This window comes from Narcine bancroftii, chromosome 11 (assembly GCF_036971445.1).
Source record: "Narcine bancroftii isolate sNarBan1 chromosome 11, sNarBan1.hap1, whole genome shotgun sequence".
In the NCBI taxonomy this organism is placed as follows: domain Eukaryota; kingdom Metazoa; phylum Chordata; class Chondrichthyes; order Torpediniformes; family Narcinidae; genus Narcine; species Narcine bancroftii.
This window is the reverse complement of record NC_091479.1, coordinates 24,935,413-24,949,954: the sequence shown is the minus strand read 5'-3', so window position 1 is coordinate 24,949,954 and position 14,542 is coordinate 24,935,413. Positions and strand designations below refer to the sequence as shown.

General features: G+C 46.5%; 1 protein-coding gene across 1 annotated transcript in view; it reads right to left on the bottom strand.

Annotated features, from left to right (window-relative positions):
• Nucleotides 1-5,966: 5,966 nt before the first annotated feature.
• lactb (lactamase, beta) overlaps nucleotides 5,967-14,542 on the bottom strand; it is a 145,111-nt gene continuing 136,535 nt past the window's right edge. Inside the window, exons 4-6 of the mRNA XM_069902953.1 lie at nucleotides 12,440-12,695; nucleotides 11,803-11,968; nucleotides 5,967-6,597 (exon numbers count right to left, since the gene is read on the bottom strand). Coding sequence (XP_069759054.1) covers nucleotides 6,027-6,597; nucleotides 11,803-11,968; nucleotides 12,440-12,695 — 993 coding nt within the window. The 3' untranslated portion in view covers nucleotides 5,967-6,026. The remainder of the gene's footprint in view (nucleotides 6,598-11,802; nucleotides 11,969-12,439; nucleotides 12,696-14,542) is intronic.

Below are 14,542 nucleotides of genomic sequence, written 5' to 3'. Positions count from 1 at the left end.
CTTCTGTCACACGGGCCGGAAGAGACACCATCAGCCCAGATATTGACCTGTGTTGGACGCAGCTGAATTTCCCGCACTTTCTCCAGCACGTCCACAATTTCAGGAGCGGGTTCGCCACAACTAGACTCTCAATGTTACATCTGGGGACGTGCAATACAAGAAAGTGCTGCAGAAATTCAACCAGTGTTTTGGGCCTGAGCTCTTCATCAGAACCAGGAAAGGTTGAGGGACAGGGGAGGAGCGCAGGCTGACAGGTCAGAGGTGGATCCAGGTGGAAGGGTAGAAGAGAGATGGGGAGAGGTTCGAGGGCGAGGAGGGTAGATCTCTGATGGAAGAAGGAAGGGAAGAGGGGTGGGGAGCTGGAGAAAGAGAGAAGGAAGAGTGATACAGGGAAGGGAAGTGGCGGTCGATATTAATATCGTCTGGTTGGAGAGGTCCAAGACGGATGATAAGGTGTTGTCCCTCAGATTTACATGTGGCTTCGATTTGACAGGCATGAGGCAGTGGACAGGAATGTCAGTGTGGTAACGGGGTGTGGAATTAAAATAGTTGACCAGATGGAGATCATTTCTGTTGCAGTGGACAGAGTGAAGGTGCTCAACGAGTCTCCCAGTCTGCGTCCAGTCGCACTGATGTGGAGAAACAATCATTCCCACCGCTACATCAGGGGATCGAACACCCTCAGCCACTGCTACACCAGGGGATCAAACACTCTCTCCCACTGCTACACGAGGGGATCAAACATTCTCACCCACTGCTAAACCAGGGGATCAAACACTCTCACCCACTGCTACACCAGGGATCAAACACCCTCACCCACTACACAAGGGGATCGAACACACTCACCCACTGCTACACCTGCGGATTGAACACCCTCACCCACGACATCAAGGGATCGAACATCCTCACCCAATGCTACACCAGGGGATCGAACACCCTCACCCACTACACTAGGGGCTCAAACACTCTCACCAACTTCTACACCAGAGGATCGAACATACTCTCCCACTGCTACACTAGGGGATCAAACACCCTCACCCATTGCTACACCAGGGGATCAATCACCCTCACCCACTGCTACACCAGGGGATCGTACACCCACACACACTACAACAGGGGATCAAACACTCTCACCCACTTCTACACCAGTGGATCGGACATCCTCTCCCACTGTTGCACTTGGGGATCAAACACCCTCACCCACTGCTACACCAGGGGATCGAACACCCTCACCCACTGCTACAACAGGGGATCGAACACTGTCTCCCACTGCTACACCCGAGGATCGAACATCCTCATCCACTGCTACAACAGGGGATCGAACATCCTCACCCACTACTACACCAGTGGATCGAACATCCTCTCCCACTGCTACACTAGGGGATCAAACACCCTCACCCACTGGTACACCAGGGGATCGAACAATATCACCCACGGCTACACCAGGGGATCGAACACTCACCCACTGCGACACCAGAGGATCGAATATCTTCACCCACTGCTACACCAGGGGAACAAACACTCTCCTCCACTGCTACATCAGGGGATAGAACACCCGCACCCACTGCTACACCAGGGGATCAAACACTCTCACCCACTACACCAGGGGATCAAACACTCTTGGCTCCTGTTACACTGAAGGATCAAACAATCTCACCTACTGCTACACCAGGGGATCAAACATCCTCGCCCACTGCTACACCAGGGGATCAAACACTCTCACCCACTGCTAAACCAGGGGATCAAAGATCCTCACCCACTGCTACACCAGGGGATCGAACACCCTCACCCACTGCTGCACCAGGGGATCAAACACTCTCACCCACTGCTACACCAGGGGATCAAACATCCTCACCCACTGCTACACCAGGGGATCGAACACCCTCACGCACTGCTACAGCAGGGGATCATACACTCTCACCCACTGCTACACCAGGGGCTCAAACACTCTCACCCATTACACCAGGGGATCAAACACTCTCACCCATTGCTACACCAGTGGATCGAACACCCTCACCCAATGCTACACCAGTGGATGAAACACTCTCACCCACTACTAAACCAGGGGATCAAACATCCTCGCCCACTGCTACACCAGGGGATTAAACACTCTCACCCACTGCTAAACCAGGGGATCAAAGATCCTCACCCACTGTTACACCAGGGGATCGAACACCCTCACCCACTGCTGCACCAGGGGATCAAACACTCTCACCCACTGCTACACCAGGGGATCAAACATCCTCACCCACTGCTACACCAGGGAATCGAACATTCTCACCCACTCCTACACCAAAGGATTGAACATTCTCGCCCACTGCTCCACCAGGGGATCGAACACTCTCGACCAGACCAATGGTTTGCAAATACCATTCCACACATTGATGCAGCCAGACAGGACATTCTCAATTGTGCTCCTGTAAAATGTTGTCCAGATGGGGCTGGTAGCCTTCCCCTCCTTAGGAAATGTAGCCACTGCTGCACCTTCCTGACTAATGATGTAATGTGGGTCCAGGATAGGTTGCCCTTTACATGCACACCATGTAACTTTCTGCTTACCACTCTCTCCACAATGTAAGCTTTGATGTTGTAAATAAAATCCTGACTCAACGTAAACAAATAAAGGAACGTGCACAAACTGATTTTGCAATACGGAGAGAAAAAATTCAATAAAGTGCACAAGTAAGTGTCCTTAAATGAGTCCCTGATTGAGTTTGTCATTGAGGAGTCTGATGGAGGGGGTGCAGCTGTTCCTGAACTTGGTGCGGGGCTTGTGGAACCGATACCTCTTTCCTGATGGCAGCAGCGAGAACAGAGCGTGTGCTGGGTGGTGAGGGTCTTTGATGGTTGTTGCTGCCCTTCGACGGCAGCGTTCCCTGCAGATGTAATAGTCTGGGCTGTGTCCACTCCCTTTTGGAGGGCTTTGTCCTGATGAATGGAGGCTGAGCAGGTTGAGCATTGGGATGGAGTTGTAATTCAATTGAAACATGTGTAACAGGTGAATTAATGCTCCTTTGACCAGGGACCAGACAAGTCACAACCACGGGTCATGGTATCAAAATGAGGTTTGGCTATTCAGGACAGAAATCCAAAGACATCTTTGAAATAGAATAGACTGCAAGGCTATGGACGTTCACTGACTAAGTTTGTTCAAGAAAGAGATTAAAAGATATTTCGCTATTAACAAGATTAGAATTCCCTGAAAGTGTGTCATGAGGAGATGGAATCGTAAATCAAAAGTATTGGGATGTTAAGGTGACGTTGTGAGTTCAAATTTAGAGTATTGTGTACAGTTTTTAACTGCAGTAAATACATCAATGCAGAGAAAATTTACTTGGATGCTGCCAGGACTTCAGGATTTGAGTTGCAGAGAAATATTAAAAAGGTTAGGACTTTATTCACTGAAATGCAGAAGGAATGAGGGGAGATTTGATAAAGGTATTTAAAATTATGAGTATAGTTCGAGTGAATGCAAGCAGGCATTTTTCCACTAAGAGTAGGTTAGATACAAACCAGAGGACATGGGTTAAGGGTGAAAGGGGAAAAGTTTAAAGGGAACATTAGGGGGAATGTATTCACACAGAGTGGTGGGGGTGTGGAATGAGCTGCCAGCTGAAGTGGTGAATGTAGGCTCAATTTTAACAGTAAAGAAAAATTTGGACAGGTACACTGATGGGTGGGTATTGGAGGGATATGAAATGGGTGCAGGTCATTGGGACTAGGAAATAATAGTTTGGCAGAGAGAAGGGTCTGGTTCTGTGCTGTAGTGTTCTGTGGTTCTAACAAGGTAAATGAAGTTAGTGCAGGACAATCAAAGTGAAAGGTGAGGCATGATCTTATTAAACTGTGGGGAAGAAAGCAGTCATCAAAGAGCCTAGTTCTGCTTTGAATTCCTTAGACAACACCAAAGTAGTCAAGGCTTCAATGTTTGCAAAATTATTTGAGTTTTGTATGGACATTAAAAAAAGCTCGGTGGGATTCCCCAACATCGGACCTCTGGACTTTGAGGAGAATCTGCCTGCTGACAACCAATGGACGCTTCACCGGGACACAGTCAGGGCCTGTGTCCCATTCCTTAAATACAGGTCAAAATCATTCTCCAAGATTGTTGCAAAGAAATAAAGAACCATCATTTAATTGCTTTTGGAAAAAATATTGCTTTGTAGAGTCATCTTTACAGGATCTGCACATAGGAGTAAAACAAGAAAGCTTCCAGACACTGTGGGTGAAGTAAAAACACAACGTTAGAGACTCAGCAGGTCAAACAGTGCACTTTATACAGAAGAGATAAAGATGCAGAACCAACATTTTGAGCCTGAGCCATTTATCCTGCATATATAATTTACACATAGATCTTTATCTCCTGTGGACGCTGTGAGATCTGTCGAGTTCCTCCAGCTTCTCTGTGTTTTCTCTACAATCACAGCATCTGCAGACTTTTGATTTTCAATCTGCACACAAGCTATCTTATTGGCAAAAAGTTTTCAAGATAAATAACCAGCCATTTAAAAAACAAATTTAGACATGCCCTTCCAGCCCACGAGCCCGTACAACTAACGTACAACCCCCGTATGTTTTGAAGAGTGAGGGGAAACCATAGCACCCAGAAGAAATCCACGCAGACATGGAGAGAACGTACAAACAGCGCCAGATTCGAACCTGGGTCACTGGCCCTGTATCATTGTTGCATTCAACACTACGCTAACAATTGCCATGCCTCTTTTTTTTTAATGAAGCAATGATTCAAATGCCAAGGATTATTTATGAGCAAAGAACAATCTGCTGAAGAATCAGTGAGAAATATATGGAATTGTTGAGGGTTTGGGCCAGAATCCTTTCTGAAGACAGCGTGTAACACTAGCCATCTTCCCTCTCAGTCCAGCTGAAGGGTGCTCCAGATTGCAGATTACTTCAGTCACTTGAGTATTTAGGGTGTGGTTTTTCTTGGAGTGAAGAAGGATGGGATGAGACTTATAGAGGTTTACAAGATTATAAAAGGCATAGATAAGTTAGACAGTCAGCACTTTTTTCCCAGGGCGGAAATAGCAAGCACCATTTGTACAAAGTTAAGGGAGAGAAGTTTGGGGGAGACATCAGGGATATGTTTTTTTTTAACCCTGGGTTAAAAAATTGTGGGTCCCTGGAAAACCTTGATGGGGTGGCGGTGGAAGTAGAAACATTAGGGGTATTTAAGAGACTCTTCATGGATGAAAGAAGGTAACAAAGATAGGAAAGGTTTTTTTTTTGGTAGGAATATATATGTCGGAACAATATTGAGGGCCGAAAGGCCTGGACTGCGCCGTAAAGTTATATGTCGCGACAGAGGTAATTTGCCCAATTGTCCCTAACCTGGGGCAGCAAGCTGTTGTAGATGAAAGCTCTCAACACAAGTGTGTCTTATCCTCTGTCCCCAAACTCCATCTCCATCCCAAACTCTTCCCTCTCTGTCCTTGAACCTCCCCTTCTCTTGTCCCCAACACCCCTACCGTCCTCAAACCCTTCCCCTCCCCAAACCCACCTCTCTGTCCCTGAACCTCCCCTTTCTCCTATCCCCAACACCCTCACCATTCCCAAGCCCCTCCCTCTCTGTCCTCAAAACCCTCCCTCACTGTCCCCAAACACTCCCTTCTCCATCCCTGAACCTCCCCTTCTCCTGTCCCAAACACCCCTACCATCCCCAAATCCCTCCCTCTCCATCCCCAAAACCCCTCTGTCCCCAAACACTCCCTCCATTCCTGAACCTCCCCTTTCTCCTGTCCCCAACACCCCCACCATCCACAAACCCCTCCCTCTCTGTCCCCAAACCCTTTTCTCTCCATCCCCAAACCCCCCTCTCTGTACCCAAACCCCCTCTCTGTCCCCAAGCACTCCCTCTCTGTCCCCAAACCCCCCCTCTGTCCCCAAGCACTCCCTCTCTGTTCCCAAAAACTCCCTCTCCATCCCTGAACCTCCCCCCTCCAGCCCCAAACATCCACCCCCCCCCACCATGGAATCATCCCTCAGGTGATTTGTAGTCCTGCTATTGCTCAGTCTGTTGGGGTTGGGCTGATAGGTTCAGAAGATGAAATGGAGAGGTCTGCCCTGCCAACCTTGTCAAACTCCAATGCAATTTTCAGAGCCGTAGGGTTGAGGTTGATGGCCTGCAGGTTGCAAAGAATGGCGACCACCACCCCTCGGGGAGGGTTCGCAGCCTGCGAAGGGTGATCTGACGGGTGTGGGAGGTTCCTGGGAAGGATCAGCAAGACACTGCTGGCACCCACTGAGCCACCTGTGTGGGTGATGTAGTGTCTCTGCTGGCGGCACTGCCCCCAGTGCTGCCCTTGCTCCACCACGCCCCAGCCCATGGCATAGCTGCCATTCTTGTCCCAGTTCAGTTCCGTCTTCCCCACAGGGCTCCAGATCATCCTCATAGTGGCTGGCCTGAGATAGCCTGGGAGCTCGTTCTGCGGTGGCTGTGCCTGGTAGCTGTACAACATCACGTTGCCAAATTTCAGCAGGTCCTGTACCGTGGAGATGAAGCCGCCTCCAGCCCATTTGTAGGAGCAGTCCACATACGGACAGTTAACCAGGCGCCCCTTCTCATTATAAATATAGTATCTGTGCCAGAGAGGAAAGGGAGAAGATTCAGTAATTCACCTGAACGGAGCAGTGCAGCTCGCCGACTGATGTTACAGCGCCAGCACCAGGGTTCGAATCCAGCACTGTCTGTCAGAAGTTTGTATCTTCTCCCTGTGTCTGCTTGGGTTTTCGTCAGGAGCTCCAACCCTTTTTAAAACGTACCAGGTTCCTTGGGATATTTGGGCAGCGCGGGCTCGGGGGCCAAAAGGGCCTGTTACTGTGGGGCATGGAAAAATTCAAAAATAAGACCAGGAATCCAAAATCTGAATGGAACGGGAGCTGGAGGTAAGGAGACAGAGGGAAAGAGAAAGAGAGTCTTGAGGAACTGGTTGGAGAGTGCCCAGGCGCAATACAAAGTGTGGCAACTCCAATTTGTGGATAGCCTCCATTCGGCTGTGCACGAGGCCAGGCACAGACATGCCAGTGTGGCAGTGGTGTGTTGAATTGAAATGGTTGGCCACTGGGAGGTCCCTGCTGTTGCAGCAGATAGAGTAAACGCGCTCAACAAAATGGCCCCAGTCTGTGTCGTCTCTCCAATGAAGAGGAGGCCACAACGGGAGAACCAGATGCAGTGGACGACTCCTGCAGATTCACAGGTGCTTCACTCAGAAGGACTGTTTGGGGCCTGAACGGTGGTGAGGGAGGAGGTGTAGGTGCAAGTGAAGCCTTTCTTGTGGTCAGAGGGGCAGGTTTCAAGGGGGTGCTTCGAGGGAAGGGATGAGTGGAAGACGGAATCCCAGAGAGAGAAAGGGAGGAGAGGGGAAGATGTGTCTGGTGGAGAGATCACCTAATAGGTGGCAAAAACTGCAGAGGATAAAATGTTGGATTGGAGGCTGGTGAGGCGGGAGTGAGGACAAGGGGAATCCTGTTGTGCCACATCGGGGTGCGAGAAATAGAGGAGGTGTGTTAAGGGCTGAGTTGATGGCAATAGAGGGGAAGCCACGTGTTTTTTTAGACATCTCGGAATTTCTGGAACGGAAGACTTTAACCTGGGAGGAGAAGTGGTGGATGGAGGAATTGAGAGAAAGGCTTAGATCCTTACATGGGAGAGGGAGGGAAAAGATAGCTATGAGAGTAAGTAACTTATAGAAAATGTCTGTAGGTAGTTTCTCCCGAGATGGAGACAGACCAAATGAACTTGAGGTCAGGGGGAAAGGTGGCAGCAAAGTACATAAAGCATCATGGGAGCAGGAGGGAGCACCAGTGTAGTGGTCATTACAGCAGAGGTTGAGTTGAGGAGCCTTCCCTCTGCTGGCTTTCACACAGTCGATAAGCGGGCAGGTATAGTTGGGGCCCTTGTGGTTACCCCTTTGACCTGGAGAAAGTGGGATGAGCTAAAGCAGAAGTTATGGTGTGTGAGAACAAGTTCTGCCAGGTGGTGGAAGGGGACTGGTCGGTTACATAACTGAGAGAGAAATGAAGGGATTTGAAACTTTCAGTATGTCCATAATGAAATGAGGAGGTTGAGCCCAGGAAACTGGAAGTTGTTGAAGAGATGGAGGGCATGTGAAGTATTGCGGATGAAGGTAGGAAGGGACTGGACCAGGCAGACAAAATTATGTAAGATACTGGTTCGGTGGAAACACTTGGGTCTACTGGGACGAATGGGTAGGAGGTAGAACTGGGCAGTGCAGGGTTGGGAAACAATCGAGTGAGAGGCTGTGGGAGGGAGATGACCAGAACTGATGAGGTTAGTGATGGTCCGGGAGATGTTTCTTCGTGGGGTCCTGTTCAAGGGGTAAGTAAGAGGAGGTGCCTAAGAGTTATCGTTGGGCCTCAGCAAGGTGTGCCAGACTACAACAGAACTGCCCTTGTCTGCAAGCTTTGGTGAAAGGGGGGGATCTTTAGTCAGTAGGTGTTGTGAAATTTTCCCAACAGCCACCTTTAATCAGACAGAATGACAGTTTTTCATATAAAGCGTGAGAATAGATAGGATTATGTTTTAAGGAACCCTTTCCAACACAACCATTACGAATGATCACGTTATCTTGTACACCTTTGGGGTAGAAAGGGTTAACATCACCCAGTGCTGAATGGGATACTTGATTTTTACGAGCAAGCTGAATTTAAAACTACTGACGCGAACTGAGTAGATGTCAAGAGTTCCAATAAACAAGACAAGAAGTCTTTGAGAAGGAAGAGCCTACAGTAAGTCAGAGAGACTGTTAAACGACTGATTGATCCTGGGTCCTGGTAAGATTGATTGAGTTAACTGTGATAAACCTCCATTAAGTCTTTAAAAGAACGATTGAGTTAACCCATTGAAAGATTCATCAGACACTTAATAAAGAAACAATTAGGCTAGCTTGTCTGTTTAACAAGATTCTGTGTAAATATGTACAAATTCCTGGGTACCAACATTTCTGAAGATCTATCCTGGGGCGATCGTGTTGACGCAATCATGAAAAGGCTCGCCAGAAGCTATATTTGGTGAGATTTGAGATTTGGCGTGTCACCAAAGACTCTTGCAAATTTCTACAGGTGCACCGTGGAGAGAATTCTGACTGGCTGCATCACTTTCTGGTACGGAGGTGCCAATCCACAGGACAGGAAAAGGCAACAGAGAACTGTGAACTTGGCAAACGCCATCGTGGCCATCATTCTTCATTTCCTTGAGGACATCGACAAGATGTCACATCTCAATAAAAGCAGTGTCCATCACCAAAGACCTCACCACCCAGGCCATGTCCTTTTCACACTGCTCCCATCAGGAAGGAGGTACAGGAGCGTGAAGATGAGTCCCCAACAATACAAAAGCACCTTATTTCCCATTCAGCAGATTTCTGAATGGACAATGAACCCCAGACACTACCTCACATTCTCTTCTTTTGCACTAATTATTTATTTTTAAGTAGTATATTACAGAAATGTAATTTATCGCAATTTTTGGACAATACCGCTGCCGAGAAACAACACATTTTGTGACACAATAAACCTGATTCTGACCATAACCGCTGAAATTTAGAGTTCAGATGGCGGTTTAGGCTTACTGGAGGCTCTCCAAGATATCATGTTAAACTCTTGAAGTGAACCTCAAAGGCTCCATCTTTGAGTTGTCTGTGACAACTTTGCAGAATTTGATGATTCAAAGGGAAGAGGATTAAATCTCACCTGTGTGCTGGGTTTCAGACCATAAACGCTAACTGGGGGAAGCGCCATGCACCATTCATTCAGAAATGCTGTAAGTTACGTGGGAAGTAAGCTTCATGCATTCCCACCTCACAGTTTCAGGAGTGGCAGGCAGAGAGGCAATGGGTAACCACGTTAAGGAGTGGCCCAGTAACCAGAAAGCAGAGGGAAGGGAGATACCAGGAGAAATATCAGAGTGAATCTCACTGCAGAGAGAAAAGCCCTAGCTCTGCTCAGAAAGCAGTGAGTAGTCGTGGACAGGAAGTATTCTGCCTGGAGATCAGTGACTAGTGGAGTTCAACTGGGATCTGTTCCAGGACTCCAGATCTTGGTGATTTTTATAAATGACCTGGACAAAAGTAGAGGGATGGGTCAGTAAATTTACAAATCACATGAAGGATGGAGCTGTTGTGGTTAGTGTTGAAGGCTGCCGTAAGTTACAACAGGATATAGACAGGATGCAGAGTTATGCGGAAAAGTGGCAGATGGAGTTCAATCCGGATAAGTGTGAAGTGATGCATTTTTGGAAGGTCAAACCTAAGGTTGAGCACAGAGTTAATGGTAGGATACTTAATAGTGTGGATTAACAGAGGGACCTTGGGGGTCCATATCCACACAGCTCTCAAGGTCATTGTGCAGGTTGATAAGATAGTTAGGAAGGCCGATGGGATGCTTGGCTTCATTAGTGGGTGGATTGAGCTCAGGAGTCGAGAGATCACGTTGCAACTCTACAAATCTCTGGTGGGACCACACTTAGAGAACTGTGTTCTGTTCTGATCACCTCATTATAAGGATGTGGAAGCTACGGAGAGGGTGCAGAGGAGATTTACCAGGATGTTCCTCGGTTTGGCAAACCTGTCTTATGAGGCAAGGTTAGCAGAGCTGGGACTTTTCTCTGCTGCAAAGAAGGATGAGAGGTGACAATGAGGTCTACAGGATTCTGAGAGGCATCGATAAGGTGGACAACCAGCACCTGTTTCCCAAGGTGGAAGTAGCAAACACCAGAGGACGTGTACAGAGTGAAGGGAGAAAAGTTTCGGGGAGACATCGGGGTAAGTCTTTCTACATAGAGACTAGTGGGTACCTGGAATGCCTTTCCGGGGGGTGGGGGGATGGGGACAGTTAACAGGCTTTTAGACAGGCACTAGGATCTTGTGGGTAGAGCTGAGGAGCAGCGGGTTTCTCAGAGAGAGAAGCGAAGCAGTTTGACGACGGAAGGTAGTTTTATCAGTTTTGTCAATAATGATTTCAAACTGCTCTGCAACCCTGCTGACATCTTTGAAGATACTACCAGAAAAGCAATACACAACTCATCTAGTTTTGCACCTTGGCCACAAAGGTGCCTGTCCATTCAATCTCCATCCAAGAATCCTCGGAAATGGTTTTACATAGAGTATAACAGCACAGTACAAGCCCTTCAGCTCATCATGTTGTACCAACATACCTACCTCTAAGGATTTAGTGTTCACTAAAGGAAAGGTGAGAATTGATTTTGACTCTGTGAAAGGAGGCAGAGGGGAAAGGGAAGAGAGACAGAGAGAGAGAGAAGCTGAGGGAAAGGTGAAAGGGGGAAGAAGAAGGGGAGGAAGTCAGAAAAGTCGATGTTAATGCCAAGGGGTTGGGGGTGCCCAGATGGAAGATGAGGGGTTGTTCCTCCAATTTCCAGGCAGTCTCAATCTGGCAATGCATGAGACCATGGACAGACATGTCAGCAAGGGAATGGGATGGGGAATTGAAATGGGTGGCCACTGGGAGATCCACTCTATTGCAGAGAGAGGCGAGGTGCTCAACAAAGCAATCTCTCAGTCTGCCCGATGTAGAGGAGGTCACAACGACAGCACCGGATGCCGTAGATGAGCCCTGCAGATTCATAAGTGAAGTTTTTGCTTCAATAGGAAGGACGGTTTGAGGCCCCGAATGGTGGTGAAGGAGGAGATGTGGGCGCTGCGATCACAGGGTAGGTGCCAAGGGGATGATTGGTGGGGAGGGTGGAGTGTAGGGAGTGGATTGGTGGGGAGAACTCCATCAACACTGGAGTTCACCTGCGGACCTTACCTTGCTCGGTTGTATATGATTGGTTCATATTCATCTGGCAGAGTTCTGAGCATGTCAAGATCCTGGAAGAGTTTCTCCATTAACTGAAGGAAGTTTTGTTGGGAAGCCCTCTCCACAACAGCACTGAGAAGGGTCCAGGCATGTGTTGAATACAAGAATTGACTTCCTGTGAGATGCAGAAGTACAAAGTGTCAATAACATTAATGGCAAAACAACTTTCCACAGGGGCATGCATAGAAATTTAAATGTGCTGACTTTCAGAGGAGTCTACTTGTGCATCTTTAACAGACTCATCTAGAGTCTGTTGTTTAAGAGTCTGATCGAGGTTGGATAACAACTGTTCCTCAATGTGCAGGTATGAGTCAGATTGAACATCTCAAACCATTTTCAGGCATTTTTCAGGTGGGTGAGGTGGGGGCTGGGAGTTCATGCCTCTATTTCCTCTTTTTATCTACTTCTGATTGGATGAAGACAGTTTGCAAAGCACATCTTTAACTTTTTAAAATTTTACATTTACTGCATGGTAATAGGCCCTTTCAGCCCCCCAACATTATTATTTTTAACGCCATGTGAACTAAAGTTTGGAGCTCTGCAATATAAAAGTTATAATTTTACAGCATACTGATTTTTTTTTTACCAGGTTTGAAAACCAAGGGATCGTTCTCAAATAATTTCAGTGATTTGGAAATACTCCCAAACTTTTCTTTGAGGTAGTATTCTCCATGTTCAAACTCTTCCTTCTTCTGGCAGGTTTTGGGGTCCACGGTAGTCTCTTTAAGAAGCTTCTGGTCCTTCTTGTTCTTTGCTTTTTGTTCCCATACCTTTTTCACATCCTTCTCATAGTGTCGGATGCCACTGAGATGAGACACTAACAGCCTTGTGGTTATCGTCACCTATTGCAAGAGATGTAACTGTGTTGTTAAAAAGTTACAAAATCCTTTATAATACAATGAAAACTTTGGACAGCAAAGATTTTACTTCCGGAACATTTCTGGGTTTATTTTACAGATTTTGGGCTATTGATCACGAAAATCACCTTAAAATGTCCCTATCATGTACCTTTTCTTAACCATATTAACTCATTTACCAAACTACATTCAGCTGATTGACAACATACAAATCCATGAATTCCAACATGTCATTGAAAATTCATTTTCTGTATTTGCACTTGGACTTCTTCCCTGCTGATCTTGGTGACGAACACAGTGAAATGTTTCACCAGGATCGTCATCAGGGCAACTGGAATCCAACGGTGCTGGCCGACTATTGTTGGTCACTGACACAAGAGGCATCAGATGCTGAGTACAAATGAAATCATCGGCAATACATTTTTAGGTCCGTTTTTGGTCGTGGTCAGAGAAGTTCCCCCCCCCCCACCCCCTATCATTGTGGTACTCAGACAAGATACAAGATGTAAGAATTAGTGCCCTCTACTATCCCCACCCCATCACCATTGATGAATGGAGGGACACGTGCTCCACATCCCCACCATTTCCTGATCCTGATAGGCATGATTCACTCCTTCATTTTGCTGACAGTGAGGGAGAGGTTGTTACACTGACGCCAACCTGTAAGACCAGAAAACACAGGAACAGAAATAGGCTATTCAGCCCATCGAGTCTGCCCCGTCATTCAATCATGAGCTGATCCATTTTTCCCACACAGCCCCATTGCCCGGTCTTCTCCCCAGAACCTTTGGCTAAGCAAATTGAGATGGGAAAGAGATTTAAATATACAAATCCAAGAAGAAATAGGGTCAAAACTATGTTATGAAAGTGTAACTAAAACAATTAATGTCAGATATCAAATAGTACAATTTAATTATTTACATCAATTATAATAATACTCCACATAAATTACACAGACTTGATTCAAATTGCTTTGATCAATGTTTTAGATGTAATAAAGAGGTAGGAACCTTTTTACATGCAGTTTAGCAATGTGAAAAAGTCGAGAAATTTTGGGAAGATACAAGTACTTTATTGGGACAAATTATGAAGATACAAGCTCAAAAAGACCCAAAAATATTTTTGTTAGGTGATATTCATGATTTGAAGTTAGATATTTATCAAAGGAAGTTTCTAAGTATAGCAATAGCAGTAGCAAAGAAATGTATGGAGGTAACGTGGGGTAAATAGATGGCAAAATTGTATACCATTAGAGAAAATAACGTATAATTTATGGAATCAACCAGAAAAAAAATCTTATAAGATTTGGAAATCTCATATGGATTTCATTGGTAAGAGTTCATTGGTAAGAGCAGCATCTGCTGGAACCGCTCCAACTCACCCGAGTTAATTTAGAGGTTTAAGATTATATCTATGATACATTCAGGTCGGCTTTTTTCTTTTTTCCCTACTTTTTTTGGGGAGGGGGGGGAGGAAATATAAAATTATGTATTCTTTATGCATCATTTCATAATTCTGTATGATCAACGGACAAGCGTGCTGTATTTGAAAAATAATATTTTCAAAAAAAACTATGCGAGAAAAATAGATGTATGCAAAAGAGAGAAATGCAAACCAGAAGTAATTAGAGAGTTTGGGGTAAAGGTACCATTAGGGGGCACTGATCACATTATGACTGAGTTCAATTTGAGATTCAGCAAGGAGAAACTAAAGTCATAAGCGTCAGTATTTCAGTGGGCCATGAGAGAGGAAGTGGTCACAGGAGACGGGAAGAGGGCACCAGAGGGGAGGGGCAGCAGAGCAGCAATGATGGGGTTTCTGCAAGAACTGGG